The sequence below is a fragment of the Brassica napus genome, chromosome C3 (genome assembly GCF_020379485.1).
Source record: "Brassica napus cultivar Da-Ae chromosome C3, Da-Ae, whole genome shotgun sequence".
Classification (NCBI taxonomy): Eukaryota; Viridiplantae; Streptophyta; class Magnoliopsida; order Brassicales; family Brassicaceae; genus Brassica; species Brassica napus.
The window spans coordinates 67777196-67804093 of NC_063446.1; the positions used below are offsets into that span (position 1 = coordinate 67777196).

General features: G+C 32.6%; 1 protein-coding gene across 1 annotated transcript; it reads right to left on the bottom strand.

Annotated features, from left to right (window-relative positions):
* Positions 1-366: 366 nt before the first annotated feature.
* Positions 367-5861, bottom strand: LOC106434472 (extra-large guanine nucleotide-binding protein 2-like). The gene is made up of 7 exons (XM_013875342.3): positions 4626-5861; positions 4406-4546; positions 4209-4313; positions 3940-4098; positions 3484-3867; positions 3244-3407; positions 367-1115 (listed from the first exon to the last, which is right to left on the bottom strand). The coding sequence occupies exons 1-7, from the start codon at positions 5577-5579 to the stop codon at positions 521-523; spliced, it is 2502 nt and encodes an 833-aa protein (XP_013730796.2). The 5' UTR covers positions 5580-5861; the 3' UTR covers positions 367-520.
* Between the last annotated feature and the right edge of the window lie 21037 nt (positions 5862-26898).

Genomic DNA, 26898 nt, shown 5'->3' on the forward strand with positions numbered 1-26898 from the left:
TTTAAAAACAAAATTACCCTAGTCCATATTTAATTATTTCTCTAAAATAGATCTTACTATTTTTCCTTTACAATTAGGAGAAAAATAGCATTTCTTTGTTTTTCACTATATATTTGAATGAATGTTATTTGATAGAAATACATTCTATCTCTATTGTAAAATTCATTTATTTTAGAGAAAAAATAGCTTAAAGACGGAATCTTGTATGAATTGGTCAATGATCTTGAAGATTGCAACGGCAATGTATGCAGTCTTTTATTTCTCTCTGACTAGATGCTCTAGATGGTTGCCAGAGACAGTATAGACAAAAATTTGCTTTGAGGATATGTGTACTGTACCCTTTCACATTGGAGTTCAAAGACTGAATCTCCCAACTGTAATCACTTTATTTCTCATTTTCTTCTTCAGAAAAATCAAATTACATGTATATTTCTTCTCCTACGCTTGAAGATTAACTATTGTACACACGCACACATAATGCAAACAAACATGGTAATACACTACACAAAAATTAAAAGAATCAAGAGGATAAGCTGGCGTCGATGCTAGTAGTAGACGTTTCTTGGATCATAGACGTCTCTTCAACATGCCACTTGAGAATCTCTCTCGCATACTTCATTGCATTGTCCACAGTATCACTCTCCAAACTCACTTGAGAAACAAACAGCTTCGGTCTAAACGTCCTTCCACGCATCCAGAAGGGTCCCACAAGTGAGTCATACAGTCTCTTGAACTGATATCCAACGTAATGAAAAGCACGCTGAGCCATTGGAGGGTTATATCTGCTCGTCTGGTTCTGGCTTATCAACGGGTTGAAGTCTTTGAACCACTCACATGTTCTTAGAGGAACCTCTTCGATTTTCTCTTGTAAGAGATCGAATTTGGTTAGAACTAGAAGGAACCTTTTGTTAGCTAGGCTAGGGTGAGTCACCATTCTCTCGAAGAGTTGCTTGTTAGCTATCATCTTGTTCACAAGAACACCATCACCGTCTTCCATGTACTCTCCATAATCTGTTAGGGAGACGCAGAATATCACCAAGTCAGCATCTTCAAACATCTCCAGCCATTTCCAGTTTTCTCCTAGCCTTCTCGGATTTAACCTGATGAGTTGGTACCTAAAGAAAGAAAGAGAGTAAGTTCAACGGTTATCATTAGGCCTGCGATTTTGAACCAAACCGAACCCGCTTCGGTGGGAAGTTTGTTTCGATTCGGTAGGTTTATAAAAAAACTTTGGTTTTTGGTTTGATAATCAGCTAGTTCGGTTTTTGAAAAAGAAAAAAAATTGTTAACCATTCGGACCGAACTAACCATATTAACCAAAATTTCAAACTGAAGTTGTTAGATCCGGGTTTATTATGTGCTTCCAACTTAAAACCAACTAGATTTTAACGTGCGGATATTTTTTCCTTTTATAAATATATTTGACATTATTACAAATGTTTTAAATATAATTTCTATTTTAGTATTATGTATTGTGTAACTCTATAATATTATTGTTTATATTTCTTATTTGACATTATTAATATATATTTATTTGTTTAATACATTTTATTTTGTTATTAATTTTTATTACTTGTTAATATATTTCAAAAAGGTACAATAAAATAACATTATGAAATAATCAAATAGATAACCTCCTTCAAAATATGTTTTTTCTTTAATTTATATATTTTGCTATAATACATTTTTAAATTTTATTTATTTATATTATAGAAAAGAAATATGTTTAAGATAATTTATATTTAAATGTTGTGTTTTAAAAATATACTTTAACATATATTATTTTATTATTTTACGGGATTTATAAGTAAAAATATTGTTTTGTTTAAATAATATAGCTCTATTATTTTTCATAGTAGCATCTATCATATTACTTTAGTAAATTTTATTGATATAAGATATTTTTGGATGTTATGATATTATGTTTTCTTTTCATTTTTAATTAAGATTTCAAAATATTATATTGCCTTAATTTTTACAACATATATAGTTTATTTTTTCGTGGTCATTTCAAAAAGTTATTCTTTATTATCAATGATTTTATCTTTTGTCAAATTTGAAATATTATCATTTTGAGTTTGAATATTTATTTTCAAAATCTTATATTTTGTCAAGAAAACTTTTAAAGATTACACTACTATTTTTGAATTTGGAAGTATACATAAATTTGAATTTGCTTTTGTTACTACATTAATACATTATTTTATAAACTTTTTTTGAATTTTTGGTAATATTGTCTAAATTTTTCTCAACATATTTTGTTATAATTTTTAAAAGAATTATAATTACAATTTTATTTGTCATTAATATTTGTCATTATATACTATTATATTTTTGTATATAAACATTTTAAACAATATACTGTTGAGAATAGATTTAAAATTTTAGCCTATGTTAATAAATTTATTTTTATTTAATGTATTATATAGTTTACGAATTTTAACCTATTTTAATGATGAGTGATAAATTTTTTCAATGAAACAATTTTAAAAAAATAAATTTGTTAATTTACGTATTTAATATAATTTTTTCATATTTAATTCATATAGCACTTCTATTTTTATATAATACCAAATATAATTATAGAATTTATAAAAAAAGTATATAATTTTTATTTTCTTTTTTCATAATAAAATTTTAGTTAACATTGATTTATAACAATATTATATTACTAATTACAAAATTAATTAATATGTTATTTTATAAAAATATTTAAATTTTTAAGTAAGATTTTGTTAGATTTTTTCTCAACAGATTTTGTTAGATTTTTTCTCAACAGATTTTGTTATAATTTAGAAAAATTGAAATTTATAGTTGGTTTTATTAATGTAAATAATCAAATATGTCATATTAATTAATTCTCTAAGTTGCCCTATTGAGACTTGTTAATGGTAGATAAAATATGACCCTACATTAATAGATTAGATTGGTGATAAGTGAATTGACCATATCCCTTTATATATTAGTTAAGGTTGCCTTAAATTTCCGATGTATGATACTTATCCCTAATAGAAGTAACCAAACTAACCAATACTTTCCCAATTTAACCGATTTTTAACCAAAATATAATCGAAACCAAAAACCTCGGTTAGTTTCAGTAAAATTTTCAAAAAACGAACTAATTACCGAACTGAAATTTTTCTGGTTCAATTCGGCGAGATTTTGGTTGAACCGAACTACCCAAACCCCATGCCTAGTTTCATATAGCTAGAATGCAACTCAAGGAAAAGATACAGAACTAACTTCATGTTTGGATCATGTTGATCATCGGTATCAAGAGAGACTTCTTGAGTATTTGATGGGAATGAGAAGTCCACACAAGAAAGTCCTTCCATAGAAGAGAGTCCTTCCGCTTGCAATATGTCCATATCAGAAGGTTCGTACTCTGATCTCGAGACCTCAAGAATCTGAAAACATAAGTTTAGGTTAGACCTCAAAAAAACGTTTATAGACAAAGAAAGCATTTGAAGAAAACAAACTCACTCGTTCGAGAAAATAAACAGCGTTTCTAGGAAGTGTATCACGAAGTAGCTTGTATGTGTCTTGAATGGCTGGTACTCTCCATAGATCTGCAACGGTTTGTGCATTCTCTCGGCTTGATGCTGGAAATATCTTGAGGTTTCCGTCTTCCTTTTCTTTCAGAAGCCAATCTGCAAAATGTTTTAGTCTCGGGCTGATTGAGCTAACAGTTATAGCAGTGATCTCATCTCCTGTTTGGTCAGAGTAGTGGTTATTGTTCATCTCTTCTTCAAATCTTTCGTGTGCCTCAAGAACCATGGCGAGATAAGCATAGAGATTTGTTTGGATTATGAATTTGATTCTTTCACGATCGTCTTCAGAGAATGGGATTCCATAGAGAGACCTTGCCTGAAACAAAAAGAAGTCATTAGTACATATGAAACATTTCGAGTGGAGGGCATTAAAAGATGAATAGCTCACTTGTTTGTAAACGGTAGTGGCGCCACATGTGTCGTTACCAACCAGAAGAAGCTTGTTAAGCTTTTTCTTATTAGATATGGGCTCAACATTTGGCTCTACTGCAGATGAAGTCGGAGGTAATGGCAGTGAGAACATAGCACAAGCAAGCTTAGCTCTTTTCTGAAGAAAAAAACATCCATAACGGTTTAATGTTCAAGAAATCGCTAGACGGTAACTAAGCGCTCTGGAGAGGACTAACGACTAGGCGGATTATATACAAGAGATCATACCTTATTCCAAATGTTCCCAAGGACACGGTTCTGACCTTCTTCTAAGTATGTTCCATCTGGATTGACCCAAAAATGAGGCTTTCCTTCACAGTGCACACCAACCATCTACAACAAAGCAAAGAGACATTCACTTTCACATGAAAAAAAGAAAGAAAAACAGTAACATCTTAATTCTTAAGGTAGTCCAGGCAAAGAACCTTGAGCATCATGAGCTCTGTCTTAGTTATTTCCCGGTTGTTAATACAAATCTCAGTGTCACCATTGCTTGCTTCCTTCTTGATGTTACTGCCTCCTATTTTCATATCAGGACTTATAATATGGCAAGGTTTCTCTCCTACCTGTAATAAATACATAGAACCTGTCTTTCAGCTGAGTACTCAAGATAATAAACCTGATGATAACTACAAGAGATCTTACCTTGCCCCAGTATCCAGCAACTTTATCATACCAATAGTCCCCAGGTTTAAGCTTTTTAGGCGGATGTGGACAATTCTGCAACATGAAAAGCTCATCTTCATTCAAAGGCTTGCCATTAACAGCGATAAGCCGCGAAGGCATCTGATTCGCCCTGCAGGACATCTCATCGCTCATGACATGTTTAAGCTCTGAATCCGTGAGAACACGCTTCAGCATTCTCGAGCACTTCCCAAGACTCCTTCTATTGGACTCATCGATACCGAGACCAATACAAGTCACACACTTCCTTCCTTCAGGCATGGCACCCATAGCACGCCGCACGCAGTTGAAACAGTACTTGGCGTGGCAGACAATGCAGAGCTCCTTCTCAGTGAAGCGGTTCCCCATCAGGCATCGGTAGCACGACCCTTTCTTACCTTTCCTCTCAGCTCTAGGCGTTGGAGCTACACTCTCTTCTCCGTAAAAGTAAGAGCTCTCATCACCTTCACTGCCTTGACTTGGTGGTACAACGAATCTCACACGGTTCCCATTTCCTCCAGTGGAAGAATCCTCACCATCGGAGTCCTCCACATCCACAGCTAATGTAACCTCTGATGAAGATGCGGATGAGCCAGAAACCACGTGACGCGGCTTTAAGACCACACTAGGACAAGCTGCAGACTCAACCAAACCGTTCTTCTTCTTCTTCTTCTTGGTGACCTTAACGAGAGGCTGGACCACAGGGTAAGAGACACCACGCGACAAGGAAGAGAAGGAAACGGGAAGAGCGGTGGGAATCTGATCGATTTCGACGGGATCAGCTCGTGGGAGATTAGCGATAAGAGGACCTTTGTACTCGTTGGCGAATGAATAATCAATCTGAAAACTATTGCTATCGTCACTGCTATCGTGATCATCCTTTTTAGGAATCGGTGGTGATGCTAAAGGTAGTAACTTTCTTAAAACAGCAGCCATCTTCTCTACCTAATATAGATACAGAAATGGACGAAATTTGGAGTTTTTTTAATGCAAGGAGGAAGGGATTTTCCGGGAAAGTGGCGACGGGAGAAAGAAGAAGAAGAAGATATTGTTTTTTTTTTTTTTTGCGGGGAGAGGAGTTTGTAAGAGTGAACAAGAAGAAGAGAGACAGATGGTTTATCTCTCTCGGTAGTAAAAGACGAATCATGGACTGAAAGGGAAGACTTTCTCTTTTGTTTTTTCTTCTCTCTCTGTGTCCCCCAAAAGAAAGGGAAGTTGAAAGTTCTTTTTCCGGGAAAATTCTCGCCGTCAACGCGGGTTTGTGAGTTAGTAAACGGTGCGTTTTGCGGATGGCGTTGAGCGGGTCAAAGAGAGGGGTAGTTTAGTAAACCCGTCTTCTTTCCTAGCCAACACGTTCGAATCTTGGTTTAGTATTGGTTCAATTATAAATGTCTAATATCGGTTAAGTTTGGTTTAGGAGCACGGGGATTACGCGGTTATTAGTAAACAGAGGTGATGTTTCTATTTTGAACCTCTTAATCTATACTAATAAAAGGGACTTTTTGAAGAGATTCCATAGCGCGTCCACATCAGCGGAAAAAATTTATTCTAAAAGATGACACGTGGCATTAACAAAAAATAAAAATAAAAATACATATAAATAAAAATAAATAATAAGTAAATATATAATATAAGAAATAGAAATGTTACATTAAACAACAATAAGTAAATATACAATATAAGGAAAATAAATAAAAACTAAATATACAATAAAAGAAATAGAAATATTACATTAAACATCTATCATAATTTATAATCTATACTAATAAAAGGGATCTTTTGAGGCTCCATAAGACGTCCACATCAGCAAAAAAAACTTCTCCCGAAAGATGACACGTGGCATAAAATATAGCTTTTCATTTTAATATTACTAATTTTCAAAAATTATAAATAATATGTAAACATACAACATAAAAAATGGAAAAACTACATTAAACATATGTAAAATTACCATTTTTCACTTAGAAAAAAGACGGCTTATCTCCATAATGTAACATTACCGCTTTATAAAAAAAAACAAAAAACATTATATATAATTTCGAAAATAATAAATATATGTAAACATAAAACATAAAAAATGGAAATACTACATTAAACATATGTAAGATTACCATTTTACATTTTTATTTTTAAAAAATAATATGTAAACATACAGCATAAAAAATGGAAAAATTACATTAAACGTATGTAAGATTACAATTTATAGTTTAATCAATAATAAGTGAATATACAATATAAAAATATTACACTAAACATTTATTATAATATTACAATAAGTAAATATAAAACATAAAAAATAATAAGTAAATATACAATATAAAAAATACAAAAAAATACATTAAACTTCTATCTGAAAAAATATATTATAAAATAAATAATAAGTAAATATATAATATAAGAAATAGAAATATTATATTAAACATCTATCGTAATATTACAATTTGATATAAAAGAAAAACAATTAGATAAGTAAATATAACATATAAGACATAGAAACACTACATTAAACATCTATCTGAAAAATGTATAGTTTTACATTTTTATTATTTCCAAATATTTTATAAATAAATATACAATATAAGTAAAACAAGCATACAATATATGTAAAAGAAGCATACAATATGAAATATAAATATTACATTAAACCTCTATCATAATACTAATATTTGGTATAAAAGGAAGAAAATTAAAATAAATAAATATACAATATAAGAAAAAATAAAAAATAGGTAAAATAAAATTAAGAAATTAAAAACTAAATTAAACATTTCTCTAAAAAAAATGTTTAGTAAAATGAATAATAAGTAAATATACAATTTAACAAATAGAAATATTATATTAAACATCTATCGTAATATTAGAATTAATAAATATATAATATAAGAAAAAATACACAATAAGTAAATATACAATATTATAACTTAAACAACTAAATTAAACATCAATCTGAAAAATGTATAGTAAAATAAATAATAATTAAGTATATTTTTTTGACAACAATAATTAAGTATAAGAAATAAAAATATTACATTAAGCATCTATCATAATATTAGAATAAAAAAGCAAATATACAATATATAAAAAATAAATTATAAGTAAATATACAATATAAGATATAAAAACTAATATCAAACATCTATCTGAAAAATGTATTTTTACATTTTTATTATTTACAAATACTTTTATAAGTAAATATATATACAATATTGGAAGAAATAAATAGTAAGTAAATATACAATATAAGAGATAGAAATGTTACATATTATAATAAGTAAAAATATAATAAAAAAAATAATTAGTAAATATTGTATATAAAAACTAAAAATATTACATTAAATATATATCATAATATTATCATTGATATAAAATCAAGAAATTTAGAAAAAGTAAATATACAAAATAATAAAAGATAAATAGTAAGTAAATATACAATAAAAAAATATATACATTTATCTCAAAAATGTATAGTTAAATGGAAAATGTATAGTTAAATAAATAATAAGCAAATATACAATATAAGACATAGAAATATTACTTTAAATATCTATTGTAATTTTACCATTTGATATAAAATCAAGAAAATTAAAATAAATAAATATACAATATAGAGAAATTCCTTAAGATGACTAGTTTAACTTTTTGTCACAAAATAGCCTTAATTAGAAAAATGACCAAAAGAAGTTTTATTAAAGAGTAAAAATACATTTATGCCGTAGGGTTAACTAATCTCGATTTAGGGTTTAAAGTTAAGGGTGAAGTTTTGAGTATAGGATTTCAAATTAAAAAAAAAAAATTAAAATTTTCAAAATAAAAAGTGGCTATTTTGGTCATTTTACTTATTTAATGTTATTTTTGTAACAAAAACTTAAAAAAAATATTTGAGAGAGTTGCCCTACAATATAAGAAAACCTAAATAATAAGTAAATATATAATATAAGAAATGAAAAACTATATTAAACATTTATCTGAAAAAGTATAGTTTTCCGTTTTTTCCAAAGAAATATATATTCACACAAACATATAATTCAGAATTTTGTTGTTGTTTAGAATACAATGTAAAAAAAAACTATATAGTTAACATTTGAAAATCAAAATAGCTCCGCGCGTAGCGCGGATTAACTCCTATTCCTTACTAATAAAAATGACCTTTTGAGGCTCCATAGAGCGTCCACATCAGCGAAAAAAAATTCTCCCAATAGATGACACGTGGCATAAAATATAGTTTTACATTTTAATATTACTAATTTTCGAAAATTATAAATAATATGTAAACATACATCATAAAAAAAAGAAAAACTACATTAAACATATGTAAAATTACCATTTTCCACTTAAAAAAAAGACGGCCTATCTCCATAATGTAACATTACCGTTTTATAAAAAAAAAACAAAAAACATTATATATAATTTCGAAAATAATAAATATATGTAAACATACAACATAAAAAATGGAAATACTACATTAAACATATGTAAGATTACCATTTTACATTTAAAAATAACAAAAATATGTAAACATACAACTTAAAAAAAATAGAAAAACTACATTAAACATATGTAAGATTACTATTTTTCACTAAAAAATGGCTTATCTCCATAATGTAACACTACCATTTTATAAAAAAAGAAAAAAACATAAATATAACTATTTGACTATTTGTCCAAGTTCTTCTATTAAACATTGCCGTTTTACAATAAAAATAGAAAAAAACATTAAGATATCTATCTTAAAATATAAAATATAGATATTAACTAAATATAAAGTATAAGAAAGAAAAATACTCAATATATAGAAAAATAAATAATAAGTAAATATTATAAATATATAAATATATGAATTATATATACAATAATAAGTAAATGCATAATTTTTAAAATATGGAAAGAGTACATTAAATATTAAACATCTATCTTAAAATGTAAAATATAGATATTAAGTAAATAGAAAGTATAAGAAAAAGAAATACGCAACTTAAAAACAGTGGAAAAAGTATATTAATATTTAAACATTTATCTTAAAATGTAAATATAGATATTACGCAAATAGAAAGTATAAGAAAAGGAAATACACAGTTTAAAAAAATGGAAAAAGTACATTAGTATTTAAACATCTATATTAAAATGTAAATCTATTTTAAAATATAAAATTATTAGTAAATAGAAAGTATAAGAAATAGAAATACACAATATAAAGAAAAATAAATAATAAGTAAATATATAATATAAGTAAATACACAATTTAAAAATAGAAAATTACTTTAAGATTTAAAAATATATCTTAAAATTTAAAATATAGATATTACGAAAATAGAAAGTATAATAAATGGAAATATACAATTTAAAGAAAATGGAAAATGTACATTAAGATTTAAACATCTATCTTAAAATGTAAAATAGAGATATTAAGTAAATAAAAAGTACAAGAAATAGAAATACATATACAGGAAAACAAATAATAAGTAAATAATGTAAATATATAATATATGAATTATATATATAATAATAAGTAAATACACAATTTTTTTAAAAAAATGGAAAAAATTTCATTCAGCATTAAACATCTATCTTAAAATGTAAAATATATAATATAAGTAAATACACAATTTAAAAAAAAATGGAAAAAGTACATTAAGATTTAAATATCTATTTTAAAATATAAAATATAAATATAGATATTACGTAAATAAAAAATATAAAAAATGGAAATAAACATTTTTAAAAATGGAAAATGTACATTGAGATTTAAACATCTATATTAAAATGTACATCTATCTTAAAATGGTAGTAAATTATATAAAAATGGAAATACCACATCAAACAAAAAAAAAATGTATAGTTTTACATCAAGAAAGTCCATATAAAATTCATTATTCCATCAACATCAACCTCACACTATTAAGGAAAACTTCAAAGCACTCGAGCAAAAAAATGGTTCCACCGTCAACTTTTGCCGTCCTAAAAACCTTTAATGACCTTGAAGGAGATTTTTTATAACAACAAACTTTTTGTTAGGTGGATTCATTGTTGGGAAACCCGCAACTTCCAAAAGTCAAACTTATTCATGGAAATTGAATTGCTTTTCATAGACTCAAAAGTATTCTTACAAATTTAAATTAATCTAATCCATAATTTTATTGTTGATATTCATATTACTCTTTCATGATCAAACCATTACAGTTAATAACCATTCAAGCGTTTATCCCGAAACACTTTTTTCCTCGCCGAATCATGTATTGGTTCATGTTGGTTTAGTATTGTTTTTGGTTTATTAACCGGTTTAGAATGGTCCTATTGTAAATATAATTTAAGTTGGTTTAGCATATATTATGCTTAAAATAACTTAAATTAAATAATAGTAATATTATGCTTAAAATATAATTTTACAGAATTTTCAAATATAGTTTACAAAACATTATAGGTGATGAATTTAATTTATTAAATTCGTTTATTACTTAAAACTAAGTTTTTTTTAAAAAACATACTGAGTTATAAATATCAATGCTGGATTGGTGAGTATAACATGAAGACAAAAATATAAATATTTCATTTTCAAGATAAGAAATTCAGCTTTTATTCAGTTACTCAATATATAATATCTTAAATTATTTTTTAAAAAATATACATAATTTATATATATAGATTAATCTTCCAAACTTAAACTATTATATTATATATGAATAATGTTTTTAAATAAAAATAATTCCTGATTTAAAAAAAAAATAAAAACAACAAATGGTTATTTTCAAATAATGGATGTAATTTACATTATATTATCATTTAACAAGTATTAGATACGTTTTGATATATCATTATTTTCTATTTCCAGAAAAAAATAAATTGTTAAACATCAATATCATCTATGTTAAGTATACTAACAACACAAATTCAAACATCACAAAAAATATTTACATAAACATTATAATACAATAATTTAATCAAAAAATACAATTCAAAAAAAAAATATTCAAAAGAATAGTTATATACTTAATATTTGATAATCAAAGATATTTTTACTAAAATTGTACTTACCTGGCCAAGGAGATCGACCATCTTTTTACGGATCGATCGATTGTTGAGCATGTGGTCGATCCGAAAATACTTTGCAGTTTAATTAAATATCTAAAACATTTATTCCAACACTCAACATATAGTTTTGCTAAATATGATAACTAGATAGCCAACAAAATTACAAAATATATATTTAAATAGTAAAAAACATGTTAATTTAATGTGTTAAAATTTAAAAATAAATTTTAATTATGACATGCATCTTAACATTTATATAAATATATATCATAACCTAAATATAAATAATTTAACAACTTAAATTAGAAAAAAAAAAAATTCGGGCGTAGCCCGGGTTAATCCCTAGTTATATATATGAAGAATGATAATAACAATTTGATAGTTTTTTTTTGGTCCATGTTGTATATTGAGTTGTTTTCTATGGTCCCATATGTCACCAAGGAGATAGGTCTCAGTGATCCATCGTACTCTAAATTTTCTAACGTATTGCCAAACAAAACAAAAAATCCACAATACTACTTTTTCCAATTATTGTTGTAGTTTGAATTTTTTAACCATGAAATATTTGTTATATGACTAGTATGTGTATATCAAAAGAGTAGGTATATTCTTTCTTTTACCTTAAAAGATAGATTAGGTATAACTATGGTAACTGTGAATTCACAGATTTACCATTTCTAACAACTATGGGTTAGTCCACTCTGTAACACTAAGAGCGTTCCTCCCGGAGCCGACCGGATCAGCCGACGGAATTTATCAAAAAAAAAAAAAAAAACAACAACTATGGGTTACAAGTTAAGTTGAACAGAAATGAAATTTGACAGTTAAATTTTAATTTCATGGTTTATCAAGGGGTATGTAAACCCTATTCTACACAACAAATTCAAACACGTTCAAATTGATTACCATTTCATTCACGGAAAATAGGGCTCCTTTTGGTTCAATCATCACGAAACATGCATACATAATATGTCTGGAACAAATGATACATTGAACTTAGTTGGTGATATTTTATGTTTTGATCTCTAAATGAAAAGAAGAAGAATTTTTTAAGACACTTTCTCACATTAAAATTACACTATAAGACACTTATCACTTGAGACACACTTCCTTTTGTCAAAAAGACTCTTATGACCCTAAATTAAAGAGAAACTCTCTCCTTTTCTTATTTCATTTTATTATTTTTCTTATTCTACTTTATGTATTTATTTACTTTTATCTCAAGTTCTAAAATATATTAAACAAAAATAATTATCATAATAAACTATATATAATATTCTCTATCTTTTAAGATCTATGTTCATATATATATTATATATATTAATGTGGACGTGGACATCAAAGCGTGGATAACAGAATTATAAATTAGTTGTGGATATGAATCTTAACATAATTATAAACTAGTTGTGGATATGAACAATATTCCTTCGATTCCATTCATCATCTCGGGATCTAAATTCAACTCTAATCAAAATTACATCCATCCACATCATGACAAAGCGCAAATTCCTTAGATCAGAAATCTCTGACGTGAAAGATCTATTACTCTCCGACAAAAGGTAAACGCTTCTTCGATTTTTCTCTCCGCTCATACTCACAATATCATCTCTTTCTCATCTTGATTAAAGTTTAACTGCAGATAATTTATCAATAGAGCTGAAGAAGCCAAGTGTTTGTATTAGAGATAATAGAGTCCACTACAAGAAAACAGAAGCCTAACGAGGAAATATAACGAGGAAAAACAATCTTCGTAAATTTACGTCGATTTTACGAGAAACTTACGTGGAAAGATAGTGTCATCGTTATTTCCTCGTAAAGTAACGACAAAAGCGTTTCGTCGTAAAATCGATGTAAATTGATGTGTCTTTTACGAGGAAATACTATTTCCTCGTAAATACGACGTAAACGTCGCGTGTTATTTACGAGGAAATAATTTACGTGTATTTAGCGAGGCAATTTTGAATCCACCAACTTTGTAGGTGTTACACGTTTTTTTCCACCTAATTAATTTTCGTCGTAAATTCATAGGAAAATTACAACTACCAGATTCGAAATTTCCTATAAATATGGATGTTTGAACATCATTTTAAACACACCAACAACAAAAAACGTGAAAGAAAAAAATGGTTGGCTCCAGGACTATTTATGAGTTGCGGAAGTGATGTATATGCATAGAGATGCTAGCGGGAGAGTGACGAAAGAATACCTTGTGGGGCTGGAGACATTTATGCATCAAGCAGATTCAACACAGCTCGCCCAAGAAAGTGGTAAGATGTTCTGTCCTTGTCGGAAATGCAATAATTCGAAACTGGCAAACCGTGAAAATGTTTGGAAGCATTTAATAAATAGAGGTTTCACGCCAAATTACTATATCTGGTTTCAACATGGAGAAGGTTTTAATTATGATCAGAACAAAGCTAGTAGTAGTAATAGCAATTTTCAGGAAAAAGAACCGGTTGATCATCATTTGCATAATGAACATAGTTACCATCAGGAGGAGATAGTAGATTATGATAGGGTTCATGATATGGTAGCTGATGCATTCGTAGCTCATGATGAAGATGAAAAACCTAATATAGATACAAAAAAGTTTTACGAAATGTTAAACGCGGCGAATCAACCACTTTACAGTGGTTGTAGAGAAGGTCTCTCTAAATTGTCGTTGGCTGCTAGAATGATAAATATTAAAACTGATCACAATCTACCTGAAAGTTGCATGAACAAATGGGCAGACTTGTTTAAAGAGTATTTGCCGGAAGACAATGTGTCTGCTGATTCTTATTATGAGATTCAAAAACTGGTTTATAGTCTTGGGTTGCGTTCGGAGATGATAGATGTTTGCATCGACAACTGCATGATCTATTGGGGAGATGATGAGAAGCTAGAAGAATGTCGATTCTGCAAGAAGCCACGATTCAAGCCGCAAGGACGGGGACGTAATAGGGTACCGTACCAAAGGATGTGGTACCTTCCAATTACAGACAGATTGAAAAGATTGTATCAATCAGAGCAGTTTGCTGGAAAGATGAGATGGCATGCCGAGTATACTCAGACGGATAGTGAGATGACTCATCCATCAGATGCAAGAGCCTGGAAATATTTAAACAAAGTACATCCGGATTTTGCTAGCAATAGCCGGAATGTGTATCTCGGACTATGCACAGATGGATTTAGTCCGTTCGGAATGTCAGGGAGACAATATTCATTGTGGCCAGTCTTTCTTACACCATACAACCTGACACCGAAGATGTGCATGCAACGGGAGTTGCTATTCTTGACCATATTAATACCTGGTCTGAACCATCCAAAAAGGTCCCTGGATGTTTTCCTACAACCATTGATAAAAGAGTTGAACGATTTGTGGTCAACAGGGGTGAGGACGTATGACTGTTCAACGAAGATGAATTTTACGATGCGAGAGGTGCTTTTGTGGACCATAAGTGATTTTCCTACCTATGGGATGTTGTCTGGATGGACTACACACGGGAGATTAGCTTGTCCATATTGTAATGGAACGACAGATGCGTTTCAACTGAAGAATGGTAGGAAGACAAGTTGGTTTGATTGTCACCGTCGATTTCTTCCCATTGGCCATCCTTACCGAAGAAACAAGAATTTGTTTAAGCACAAAAGGGTTGTGAGAGACACTCCTCCTCCATATCTAACTGGAGAACAAATTGAAGCGCAAATTGACTACTACGGAGCTAACGAAACAGTTCGTTGGGGTGGTAATTGGCATATCCCTCGTAATATGCCTGATTCTTACGGTGTTCATCACAACTGGCACAAGAAGAGTATATTTTGGTAGTTGCCATATTGGAAGGATCTTCTTCTGCGCCACAACCTCGATGTGATGCATATAGAGAAGAATTTCTTTGAGAACATTATGAATACAATATTGAATGTCCCAGGGAAGACAAAAGAAAACATAAAATCGAGGTTGGACTTGCCGGATATTTGCTCAAGAAGCGAGTTACATATTAAAAGCAATGGACAAGTTCTCGTTCCGATATTCAGATTATCTTCAGAAAAAAAGTCGGTGTTGTTCAACTGGATGGCATCAGAAGTGAAGTTCCCCGATGGGTATGTTTCGAATCTCTCTAAATGTGTTGAAAAGGGTCAAAAGTTCTCCGGGATGAAGAGTCATGAATGTCATGAAGCACTTGCAGGTACGTAGTTTATTATATCACATTAATTTTATAACGGTCTAATTTGCAAAATAATATATGACTAACAATGTGTTTAATTTTTTTGGAATATAAAAGGCATTGGAGCATTTTTCAGGGATCTGAGCACACACACTCTTAAAGAAGAAGTTGTGGAACAGCTTCAGTAGAACATTCCCATCTTATTGTGCAACTTGGAGAAGATATTTCCTCCCGGATTTTTTGCATCTAGCTGTCCACTGATTACGCGTTTAAGCACACACCAATTAACCTAATGTGCCAACAATACCACAATCGAATGGTATGTCATTGTAGCATTTTAGGATCGAATCCACAGAGAACTAGAGACTTATAACACCAAGAATACACAAACCTTCCTAATCTAAGCAAACAAGAAGATAGATGATTTGTAACAAACTAATATCCTAGAAATATAAACAAGTGAATCCATGGGCTAAGGGAATTGACTTCAAGTAACTAAGATCCAATCTAGGTGACAAGCTTTCAATCAAAGTAATCTCTTAAGTCTAAACACAATTTTAGACAAGTCCTATGTCTAGGTAAATGTCCATTTGCTTAGAAATCATTAAACATCAAATGTCTTTGGCTTAATTCAATCAAGCAATCTTTAAGTTCAAGTTTAATAACTATCTAGCAATTTTAACATCAAGTGTCCTTGGCTAATCTCACTAGAGCTTAGTTGAGTTGATTCAAACACTTCATCTAATCATGTCTGATGAGAAGTGTTTAGAAATCAGGTTTAGAGTGATCAAGACTAAACAAGCATTAAAAATACTCAACAAGCAAGTTCATACAAGGATCTAATACAATAACACCATAGATCTTCACTAAGTTACTCTAATCTCCCTAACCCATGAATTCTTAAGGAAACTACTCACTAATCTCCATGAAAACACTTAATCTCATAATAGATTGAAGCATATTCAAGTAGATACAACAGAGAATAAAGATAAACAAGGATTAAACAAGCAAATTCAAGAGAATAAGAAGAAAAGAAACTAAAGATTCAAGCTTTCTCTCTCAAGAGTTCTTGTGTTCTTCATAAAAAAGTAGATAGATCCCCCATTATTGTCTGAAAAGTAGTTATATATTACTAAAACTCGAGCTGGGGTTGACCCATAAAAACAGATATTTTTCTCCGTAGTGACCATAAAAGGTCGCTACAAGAGGTCACTACGCCTGTAGCGACCTGAAATGCCCGCTACGGGTGGCCGCTAGGACACTTAGACGATTTTTTCGCATTCTTGAACTCATAGCAACCTCATTATGCCGCTACGGAAGACCGCTACAGAAAGCGCTTCAACTATAGCGGTCTCTCTAACCCGCTAAACACTCCCGCTACGGTACTTAGGCGCCTCAGCTCTATCTTCTGTAGCGACCATCTTTTGCCGCTACGCCTGGCCGCTAGGAATGTCATATTGATATGTGTGTTGTATTTTGATCATAAATCCCTCAATACAGCTCCAAACGACTTGAAACCACCTCCATTGTAAAGCTAACTCAATTTCCAGTGTCTCCACAAATTTTGAGCTTCAGAAGAGATCTTTAAGGCCTTCATCCGTGTTCATCTTTCACTCTTTGGACTCAAAATCCCTCCAATGGTCTTCTAACTCATCCATGGTGCTCTCCAACACCTGATATGTACAAATGCAATGATATGCAACCTAAATGTGCCTAAATGATACTCTAAATGACCAAACCATGCAAGAATAAGAAGTTAAAAACATGTAAATTCACAAGATATCAACTCCCCCACACTAGTCCTTTACTTGTCCTCAAGTAAACTTTCAAGTCCTAAGAAGGAAGAAGTTTGAAAAAGGGAGCTCATATCCAAAAGACACACATCCTAGCTCTTCTACAACATTCCAAATGATCATAGCAAACAATCATTGGTCATTCTTTTACCAGTCTAGCTTCTCAATGCCTATCAAACTCTTTTTATTTCTTTATACAAAGTGCAATGCTCATCAATCAACAAGTAACTTCAACCAATTCTCACATTCATTCACACACACACATGGTGGATTCTCACAAATGGGCACATGATCTCAATCACTTGGCTAGGTAGATTAATGGTCTTTTATGAATGAAAAGAAAGGTTCAAATACAATCTTTTTAATGGTGGTAATCACTCAAGAACAAGGAGCATGATCATTATGCAAAATTTATCTAAGACTAGGAGCAATTCATGCATACATAGCTCATTCACATCATTCTACTCTTCTTCCTAAGTGATTACAAATTCTACCCATCTTTTATATTTCAAAACCCAAGTATATACACTTCACTCACATTTCTCACCAAGTGAACTCTCTTTTTTTTTTTTTATTTACATGATCAACCAACTAAGAACTTGACACTCTTTTTCTTTCCCCATTATGATCTTTCATTCATTTTTTTTTTACTTTGGGGAATTCTAATTGACACACTTAAGAGTTTTTCTTCTTTTATTTTCTTGGTTCCTATTGGTTTTCTTTTCTTATTGACACTCTTTGATCTTTTTTTTTTTTTTTCTTCTCTCAAACCCAAGATATAACAACTTAAAAACACACAAACTCACTCACCATCCTAGATGCTAGTTCAAATGAGGATCTTATGCTAGCAATAGATGAGAAGAAACATATGTCGCTCCCAATACTCTCAAGATTTTGCACATAACAAGCTATCAATAAGAGACCTCACTCAACAAATCAATATTGGTTTCAAAGAATGGCAAGGGTTCAAGGGTAGGGGAGTGCCATTTGGGTTAATCAAAGGATAATACATGGAATAAGATAACCCAAATGTGTATGAAATCCATGATCAAGTATGCAAGTGCCCATATGCAAGAGAGATTAAATTCATTATGCCCAAGTTCAGTTTGTAATTGGTTTCAAGAACAATGTCAATATCATATGAGCAACATGTTTCAAAAAGAGTTTTCAAGGCTCAAGAGATGCTTGTAGATATGTTCTTTTCATGGCAATTTCAATCATGGCTCCCTATGCATAATTCAAAACACACAACTCTTTTTTTTATTTTTTTTTTTTTTTTTTTTTTTTTTTTTTTGAAATTTTCTATGCAATGCAATGCATGAGACTCATGACAAGTAAACAAAACAAAACACAATGTGAGATAGTAGACTCTCCCTCAAACTTACTTCACACAGTCCCTTGTGTGAGAGTAAGCTCAAAGAAGAGATCTAAGATAAACATGAAAACTAAATATGTACAAGGTTGATTGACACTTACTTGGAGTTATTGGCTGGTTCAGAGGAGGGTAGACAGAGAAAGCATCGTCTTTTGACCTCTAGCGATTTTGATTGACCTTTGAAAGATAACAGTGGACTGCCTCCCAAGTGCGCTTGTTTTAAGTCTTTAAGCTTGACTGCAGAGCCTTTTCAGGCAAGAGGTGGCCCACAGAAGGCCTTATCGAGACAACCATGATCACCAGGATCATACTCGTCGTAGAACCATCCCCTGAATTCGTTCATCCTGATTTCCTCAAATGGTATCTTCCTTGGATCATCACGTTTAAGTTCTTTGGTGGAGAGAATACCAAAGTGATTCTGAAAGGGCTTTTCTACTGGAGACTCTTCTTCTTGTACCTCTTCGGAGGATTCTTTGATGTAATTCATTTGATTCTCCACAGACTCTTCACCCTTTGCTTCTTCCTTGGCTACAGGGATCACACGCGTTTCTTCTTCACTCAAGAGCTCGTTTATAAAAACCAAGCTCTCTTTTGTCTCCTCAACGCATTCAACAACCAAATTCTCATCACCCAGATCTTCAAGAGTGTTCTCAACAAAGCCTACTTCTTCTTCATCGATGTTTGCATAATGACTCATGAATGTCATAGTCTTGGTTTGTTCTTCAGATCTTATAATAAGATTCTCATCTACCATGCATTCAGAGAGTGATTTAGACTCGTATATAGGCTCTTCAGCTTCATGTTGAAAATCATCCTCAAGCTGAGCATCCTCTTCAAAATCACATTCCATGTATGTGGTATGTGCTTCATAAGTGTTGGCGTTGTGAAGAGGAGTGGCGCTTTCTTCTTGGTCTTCGATCATGTGAGAGATGTTGTTGTTGAAAGACTTCACATGTGCTACAACTCTATCCAACCTTGAGCTAAGAGCTTTGCCATTAGCATCTATCTTGTTAGAAAGAGAATCAAGTTGCCTTTCCATCTCAATCCTTCCCCTTTCTTGATTCTCCAACAACTTCTCAAGCATGTTGGTGATGTCTTCTTCATTTGAGTCTTGGGGGAAGTTATCTTCTTCTTCTTCATACTCTAAATCCCAAGGTTGGTGTCTCTCACCATATCTATATTGGTGTCCTTGACCAAAGTCTCCGTGTGGTTGATACTCCAATGAGGTGGTTGGTTCATAAGCTCTTTCACAAGATGTGGAGCTTCTAGATATCACCCTTTCTTGACTCTCTAAAATAGCCTTGAGCATTGATTCCAAGTCAAGAGACATGATCTTCCTCTCTTGTGGATGTATCTTGCAAAAGAGCAATCACTTGAAAGGGAATTAGTAACCAAACAAAGCAAAATAAAACATATGAAAATAAAACTTAGTCTCAAGAAAGTTTGAAATCCTAATGACAAATCTACTTAGTTCCCCGGCAACGGCGCCAAATTGATTACGCGTTTAAGCACACACCAATTAACCTAATGTGCCAACAATACCACAATCGAATGGTATGTCATTGTAGCATTTTAGGATCGAATCCACAGAGAACTAGAGACTTATAACACCAAGAATACACAAACCTTCCTAATCTAAGCAAACAAGAAGATAGATGATTTGTAACAAACTAATATCCTAGAAATATAAACAAGTGAATCCATGGGCTAAGGGAATTGACTTCAAGTAACTAAGATCCAATCTAGGTGACAAGCTTTCAATCAAAGTAATCTCTTAAGTCTAAACACAATTTTAGACAAGTCCTATGTCTAGGTAAATGTCCATTTGCTTAGAAATCATTAAACATCAAATGTCTTTGGCTTAATTCAATCAAGCAATCTTTAAGTTCAAGTTTAATAACTATCTAGCAATTTTAACATCAAGTGTCCTTGGCTAATCTCACTAGAGCTTAGTTGAGTTGATTCAAACACTTCATCTAATCATGTCTGATGAGAAGTGTTTAGAAATCAGGTTTAGAGTGATCAAGACTAAACAAGCATTAAAAATACTCAACAAGCAAGTTCATACAAGGATCTAATACAATAACACCATAGATCTTCACTAAGTTACTCTAATCTCCCTAACCCATGAATTCTTAAGGAAACTACTCACTAATCTCCATGAAAACACTTAATCTCATAATAGATTGAAGCATATTCAAGTAGATACAACAGAGAATAAAGATAAACAAGGATTAAACAAGCAAATTCAAGAGAATAAGAAGAAAAGAAACTAAAGATTCAAGCTTTCTCTCTCAAGAGTTCTTGTGTTCTTCATAAAAAAGTAGATACATCCCCCATTATTGTCTGAAAAGTAGTTATATATTACTAAAACTCGAGCTGGGGTTGACCCATAAAAACAGATATTTTTCTCCGTAGTGACCATAAAAGGTCGCTACAAGAGGTCACTACGCCTGTAGCGACCTGAAATGCCCGCTACGGGTGGCCGCTAGGACACTTAGACGATTTTTTCGCATTCTTGAACTCATAGCGACCTCATTATGCCGCTACGGAAGACCGCTACAGAAAGCGCTTCAACTATAGCGGTCTCTCTAACCCGCTAAACACTCCCGCTACGGTACTTAGGCGCCTCAGCTCTATCTTCTGTAGCGACCATCTTTTGCCGCTACGCCTGGCCGCTAGGAATGTCATATTGATATGTGTGTTGTATTTTGATCATAAATCCCTCAATACAGCTCCAAACGACTTGAAACCACCTCCATTGTAAAGCTAACTCAATTTCCAGTGTCTCCACAAATTTTGAGCTTCAGAAGAGATCTTTAAGGCCTTCATCCGTGTTCATCTTTCACTCTTTGGACTCAAAATCCCTCCAATGGTCTTCTAACTCATCCATGGTGCTCTCCAACACCTGATATGTACAAATTCAATGATATGCAACCTAAATGTGCCTAAATGATACTCTAAATGACCAAACCATGCAAGAATAAGAAGTTAAAAACATGTAAATTCACAAGATATCATCCACCTCCCATATGAGGCATTGCTTCGTGGACCTGTACATTACGGATGGATGTATCAGTATGAGCGAGCCATGAAATATTTGAAGGGAAAAGCAAAGAACCTCGCCAAAGTTGAAGGTTATATAATTGCTGGAAGTTTGGCGAAAGAAATTTCTCACTTCACATCGTACTACTTTGCGTCAAAAGTACGTACCCGGAGAAGAGCTCCAAGAAGATATGATGATGGTGGTGTTGCGCCAACATATGCAGTTGCTGGTGTTCCAGACATCTTTAGCTAGATTGGGCGACTCGGTGGGAAATCTAAAGAGGTTTGGTGGTCGAGTGAACAAGACGCTCATAGTGCACACACCTATATTCTACTCAATTGCGAGGATCTATTGATGCGTTATTTTGAAAGGTAACATATATTGACACTTCGAAACACATATAAGTATAATTAATTATATAATTGCGAGAGATTCATTCCTATAAAATGTGATTTTACAGCATATTTGTTTCTCAAGTCGAAGAAACATTTCCTGGTATATCCACAAGTGACGTAGACAAAAGGAAAGATCAACACTTCATTAAGTGGTTGCGGAATCAGGTATTAACTCAAACTCTCTTTTCATACATGATCTGTATTTCATTAACATTCTCTTTATTTTTGCAGGTTGATTATGACGACGACGATGCAGATTATCCTAAGTGGTTACACGAAGTAATTCAATCTCCACTTGTAAAGGTCACCACATCACATATGTATTTCACACGAGGCTATACTTTTCATACATATGAGTATGGTAGACAACGGACGACCAGTAACTATGAAATATGTGTGAAAGGGGAAACATATTTCTACGGAAACATATTTCTACGGGATCTTGACGGAGATTATTGAAGTCGAATTTCCAGGGATACTGAAGCTGAAATGCGTCCTTTTCAAATGTGAATGGTTCGACCCCGTCGTCAACAGAGGTGTTCGGTCTAACAAATTCGGTGTAGTTGATGTCAACGGAGGACGAAGGTACAACAAATTTGAGCCTTTCATCTTAGCTTCACAAGCAGACCAAGTTAGCTTCCTTCCATAGCCTCGGATGAGAGATTCATGTATAAATTGGTTAGCAGTGATCAAAGTTACACCTCGAGGACGAATGATCAGTGGAGAAGAACCACCATTGCAAGAAGAATAGATAAATGAAGTCGAGGAACCTGAACAAGAAATTGATGACATCCTTCTCATTGATCCGTATAATCACGAGTACGAAGATCTTACCGATGATGCCACAGACGAATCTGTTGAAGACGAGTTTAATGAAAATGATGATGTTTCTAGTGATGACGAGAACGTTGATGTATCCGATTGATGTATTTGTTTTATGAATAAGATGTGGGAGTTTGTTTTATGAATAAGGTAATGTGGGGTTTGTTTTATGAATAAGGTAATGTGGGAGTTTATTTTATGAATAAGCAAATGTGGGAATTGTGGTTTGGAATGAAAATAAAGATGGGGTTTGGAGTATATGAAGTAGAAAATAAGGAATTGGGGTTTGGGGTTTCGGATTCTAGGGATTTAAACATAACACTCGTTAATTCCACGTAAGTAAAAATTGTCGTAAAGGACTCGTAAGCCAACGAGGAAATAACGACGAAATATAAAAATAAAGAACGCGGGGCTCGTTAATTCCACGTAAGCGAAATCGTCGTAAACACCACGTAGGATGAAATCGTCGTAAATACCACGTATGCGAAATCGTCGTAAACACCACGTAAGCCAACGACGAAATAACGACGAAATTTTAAAATAAAGATGGGGTTTGGACTATATGAAGTAGAAAATAAGGAATATGGGGTTTAGGGTTTTGGATTTGGGGTTTGGGGTTTGGGGTTTGGGGTTGGGGTTTGGAGTTTCGGATTTTAGGGATTTAAACATAACACTCGTTAATTCCACGTAAGCGGAAATCGTCGTAAACACCTCGTAAAAGGATTTAAACAAAACACTCGTAAATTCCACGTAAGCAGAAATCGTCGTAAACACCACGTAAGCAGAAATCGTCGTAAATACCTCATAAGCAGAAATCGTCGTAAATACCTTGTAGTGTGAAAACTAGCAAAAAAAGAAAAAGGAGAAAGATACCAGATTCACATGTGGCAAGACTTCCAGCAATTATAATACGTAAGTCTCACCCACATGAATTCTAATATCTTCTCCTTTTCCTTTTTTTTTCAAATATTTATAATTTGAATAGGATTTTGCTGAAGAATGTGATTTGAGATAGGGTGTGATCTGAGATAGGGTGATTTGGGAGTTTGTGTGTGGTTTGAGAATGAGAGTTGTGGGTATATTTATAAGAAACCAAGGCTCGTTAATTCCACGTAAGTAAAATCGTCGTTAATACCTCGTATATAAAAACACGGGCCTTTGTGATTCCTCGTAATTTCCTCGTACAGAAAAACATGGGCCTTTGTAACTGCTCGCTATTTCGTCGTAACCTTACGAGGAATTTGCGACGATATGTAATCTTTTATATACCCCCGAGCGCTCACTCTTTCTTTCCTCTCTACTTCCTCTCCACTTTCTCTCCATTTCGTAGCAATGGTAAGCCTCTCTAATTCCTCTCTAATTTGGTTAGTTTAGGATAGATTAGGTGGTTAGTATAGGGAATTTAGATAGGTTTACGGATTTTATGTTATTTAGTGTTGATTAGGTGGATAATGTTGGGAAATATACTATTGATGTTAATTTTAAAAATTAAATTTTTTTTCAAGGTTCGAAAAGGAAGACTTACTGCCCATTACAGAGAGATGTTCGGTGAGCCGAGTCGCCGTTTAGACCCGGCCTCTTCTTCAGCTCCCGGTTCTTCGGGTCAGGAGACTGTCCCCGAGACTCAGGACACTCAGAGAGTCTCTGGGTTTACTTCTTCTAGTGCACCATCGGCTCCTCATGTGCCTTCCCTGATGGCTCATCCGACGATGCCTCCTCCTGTGCCTCCTCCGATGGCCGCCGATATTCATCCCGATTTGATGGTGCCTCCGAGTGCTCCTTACTCGCAGTACACTGTAGAGGACATTCTCCGTCTGCCAGGCAGAGAAGGTTTACCAGTCATCGACCCCGACCGACCGGACAGAACTTTGTGGTATGTTGCATTAATTTTTTTTTTTTAATTCGTTTAAAATTCTTTTATAACATTAAAAAATAATTTATATTTTAAATTTGTATTTTCCAGGTGGGGGGTTGACGGATGTCTTGCATCGGACATAACCGACACGATCAAAGGTTACTTCTCCATGGCACATCCGAACTGGAGTAAGACGCCTCACTACGTCAGAAAGACGTGGTTCAAAATTTACGCTGTAAGTTTCTATTAATTAATTATATATACTTTAATTTTTTCATGATTTATATATATACTTTCTAAAAAACTAATTGTTAATTTATTTTTTTCAACAGCAAAAATATAATTGGGCTTTGGGGATCACTGAGAAGGTGAAGAAGAAGTTTAACGCGAAGGCAAAAGTTCGCTTGTTGGACACGGTCTCCAACTGGAAGGGTGACTGGATCTTGAAGGGATATGAGCGTGGCAAACCCGCTGAGCTCACCACGGATGTGTGGGATGGCCTCATCCGTTATTGGCGTCTTCCTGATTCCATTAGAATCGCCCAGTCTTGCTCTAACTCCTGTAACACGGTCGATGAGCACGGAAACGGGCCGATGCTTCACACTACGGGCCAAAACCCCCACGCCGGTGTCCGTTTGGAAATGGTAATTAAATATTTTATTAAATAAATTTTTTAATATATATACTTTTATTCTAACTTTTTTAAATGTTTTTTTGGCCAAAGAGACGGGACATCTCCCGTCTCTTATGGAACTTTACGAGAAGACCCACAAGAACAAGGCGGGCGTATTTGTAGATGGCAAGTCCGAGCAAATCTACAACGACGTGGTTGCTCGGGTTGAAGACCGCCAGACCCAGCTGACCCAGCAGTCTACCGAAGGATTACCCGTCACCTTATCCACACTTGAAGTGGATAAGATTTACGAGGAGGTAAATTTTCAAAAATTTTGATTTTTTATTATTTATTTAATATAACTTTAAATTTTTACTAACAATATTTATTTTTTGTTTTTAAGGTTGTCCCTAAAAAAAGGGACAGACGTTGGGGATTGGTTCCGTCAACGATGTTCCGAGAGCGACATCGTCTTATGGTCAGCGACGGTATGATGAAGTCACTGAGCTGCGTAACGAGTTGGCCGCTACAAAATCTCGTATGGGTGGAGTCGAGGGCTTCTTGGATGTTATAGCGGCCACAAATCCGGAATGGGAGTCCATGTTGAGGAACATGCAACTACAACATCCCATTCGAGGCGAGTCATCCGACATACATAACAAGGCGGATGTTGCGAGGAGGAGTGATGAATTCTACCAGGCGATGAACGACCCTTAGTTCTTTTTTTTTTCTGGTTGTTGTATTATAAATTCAAAACTTATTTAGATATAAAATATTTTCGTATTGATTTATTTTATTTTAAATTATAATTTTTTTAATAAATTAAATAATTTTAATTATTTTTTAATTATATTTTTAAATTCTGTAAAATAATAAAAACGAAGTAAATTCTTAGCTAATGTACGACCTATTTACGTGGAAACCTTACGAGGAAATGACGAGAAATAATAAATGAATATTTTACCAGAAAACATTTACGAGGAAATGACGAGGAAAGATAAACGAGTATTTTACGAGGAAATACTTTCGTGGTAGTTACGTGTATTTTGCGAGGAAACACTTTCAAGGTATTTACGTGTAGTTTACGAGGAACTCGTTTCGACGTATTTACGAGGAAATATAGCGACCTCCTTACGTGGAATATTTACGTGGTCTTTACGACGAAATGCTTGCTTCGTCTTT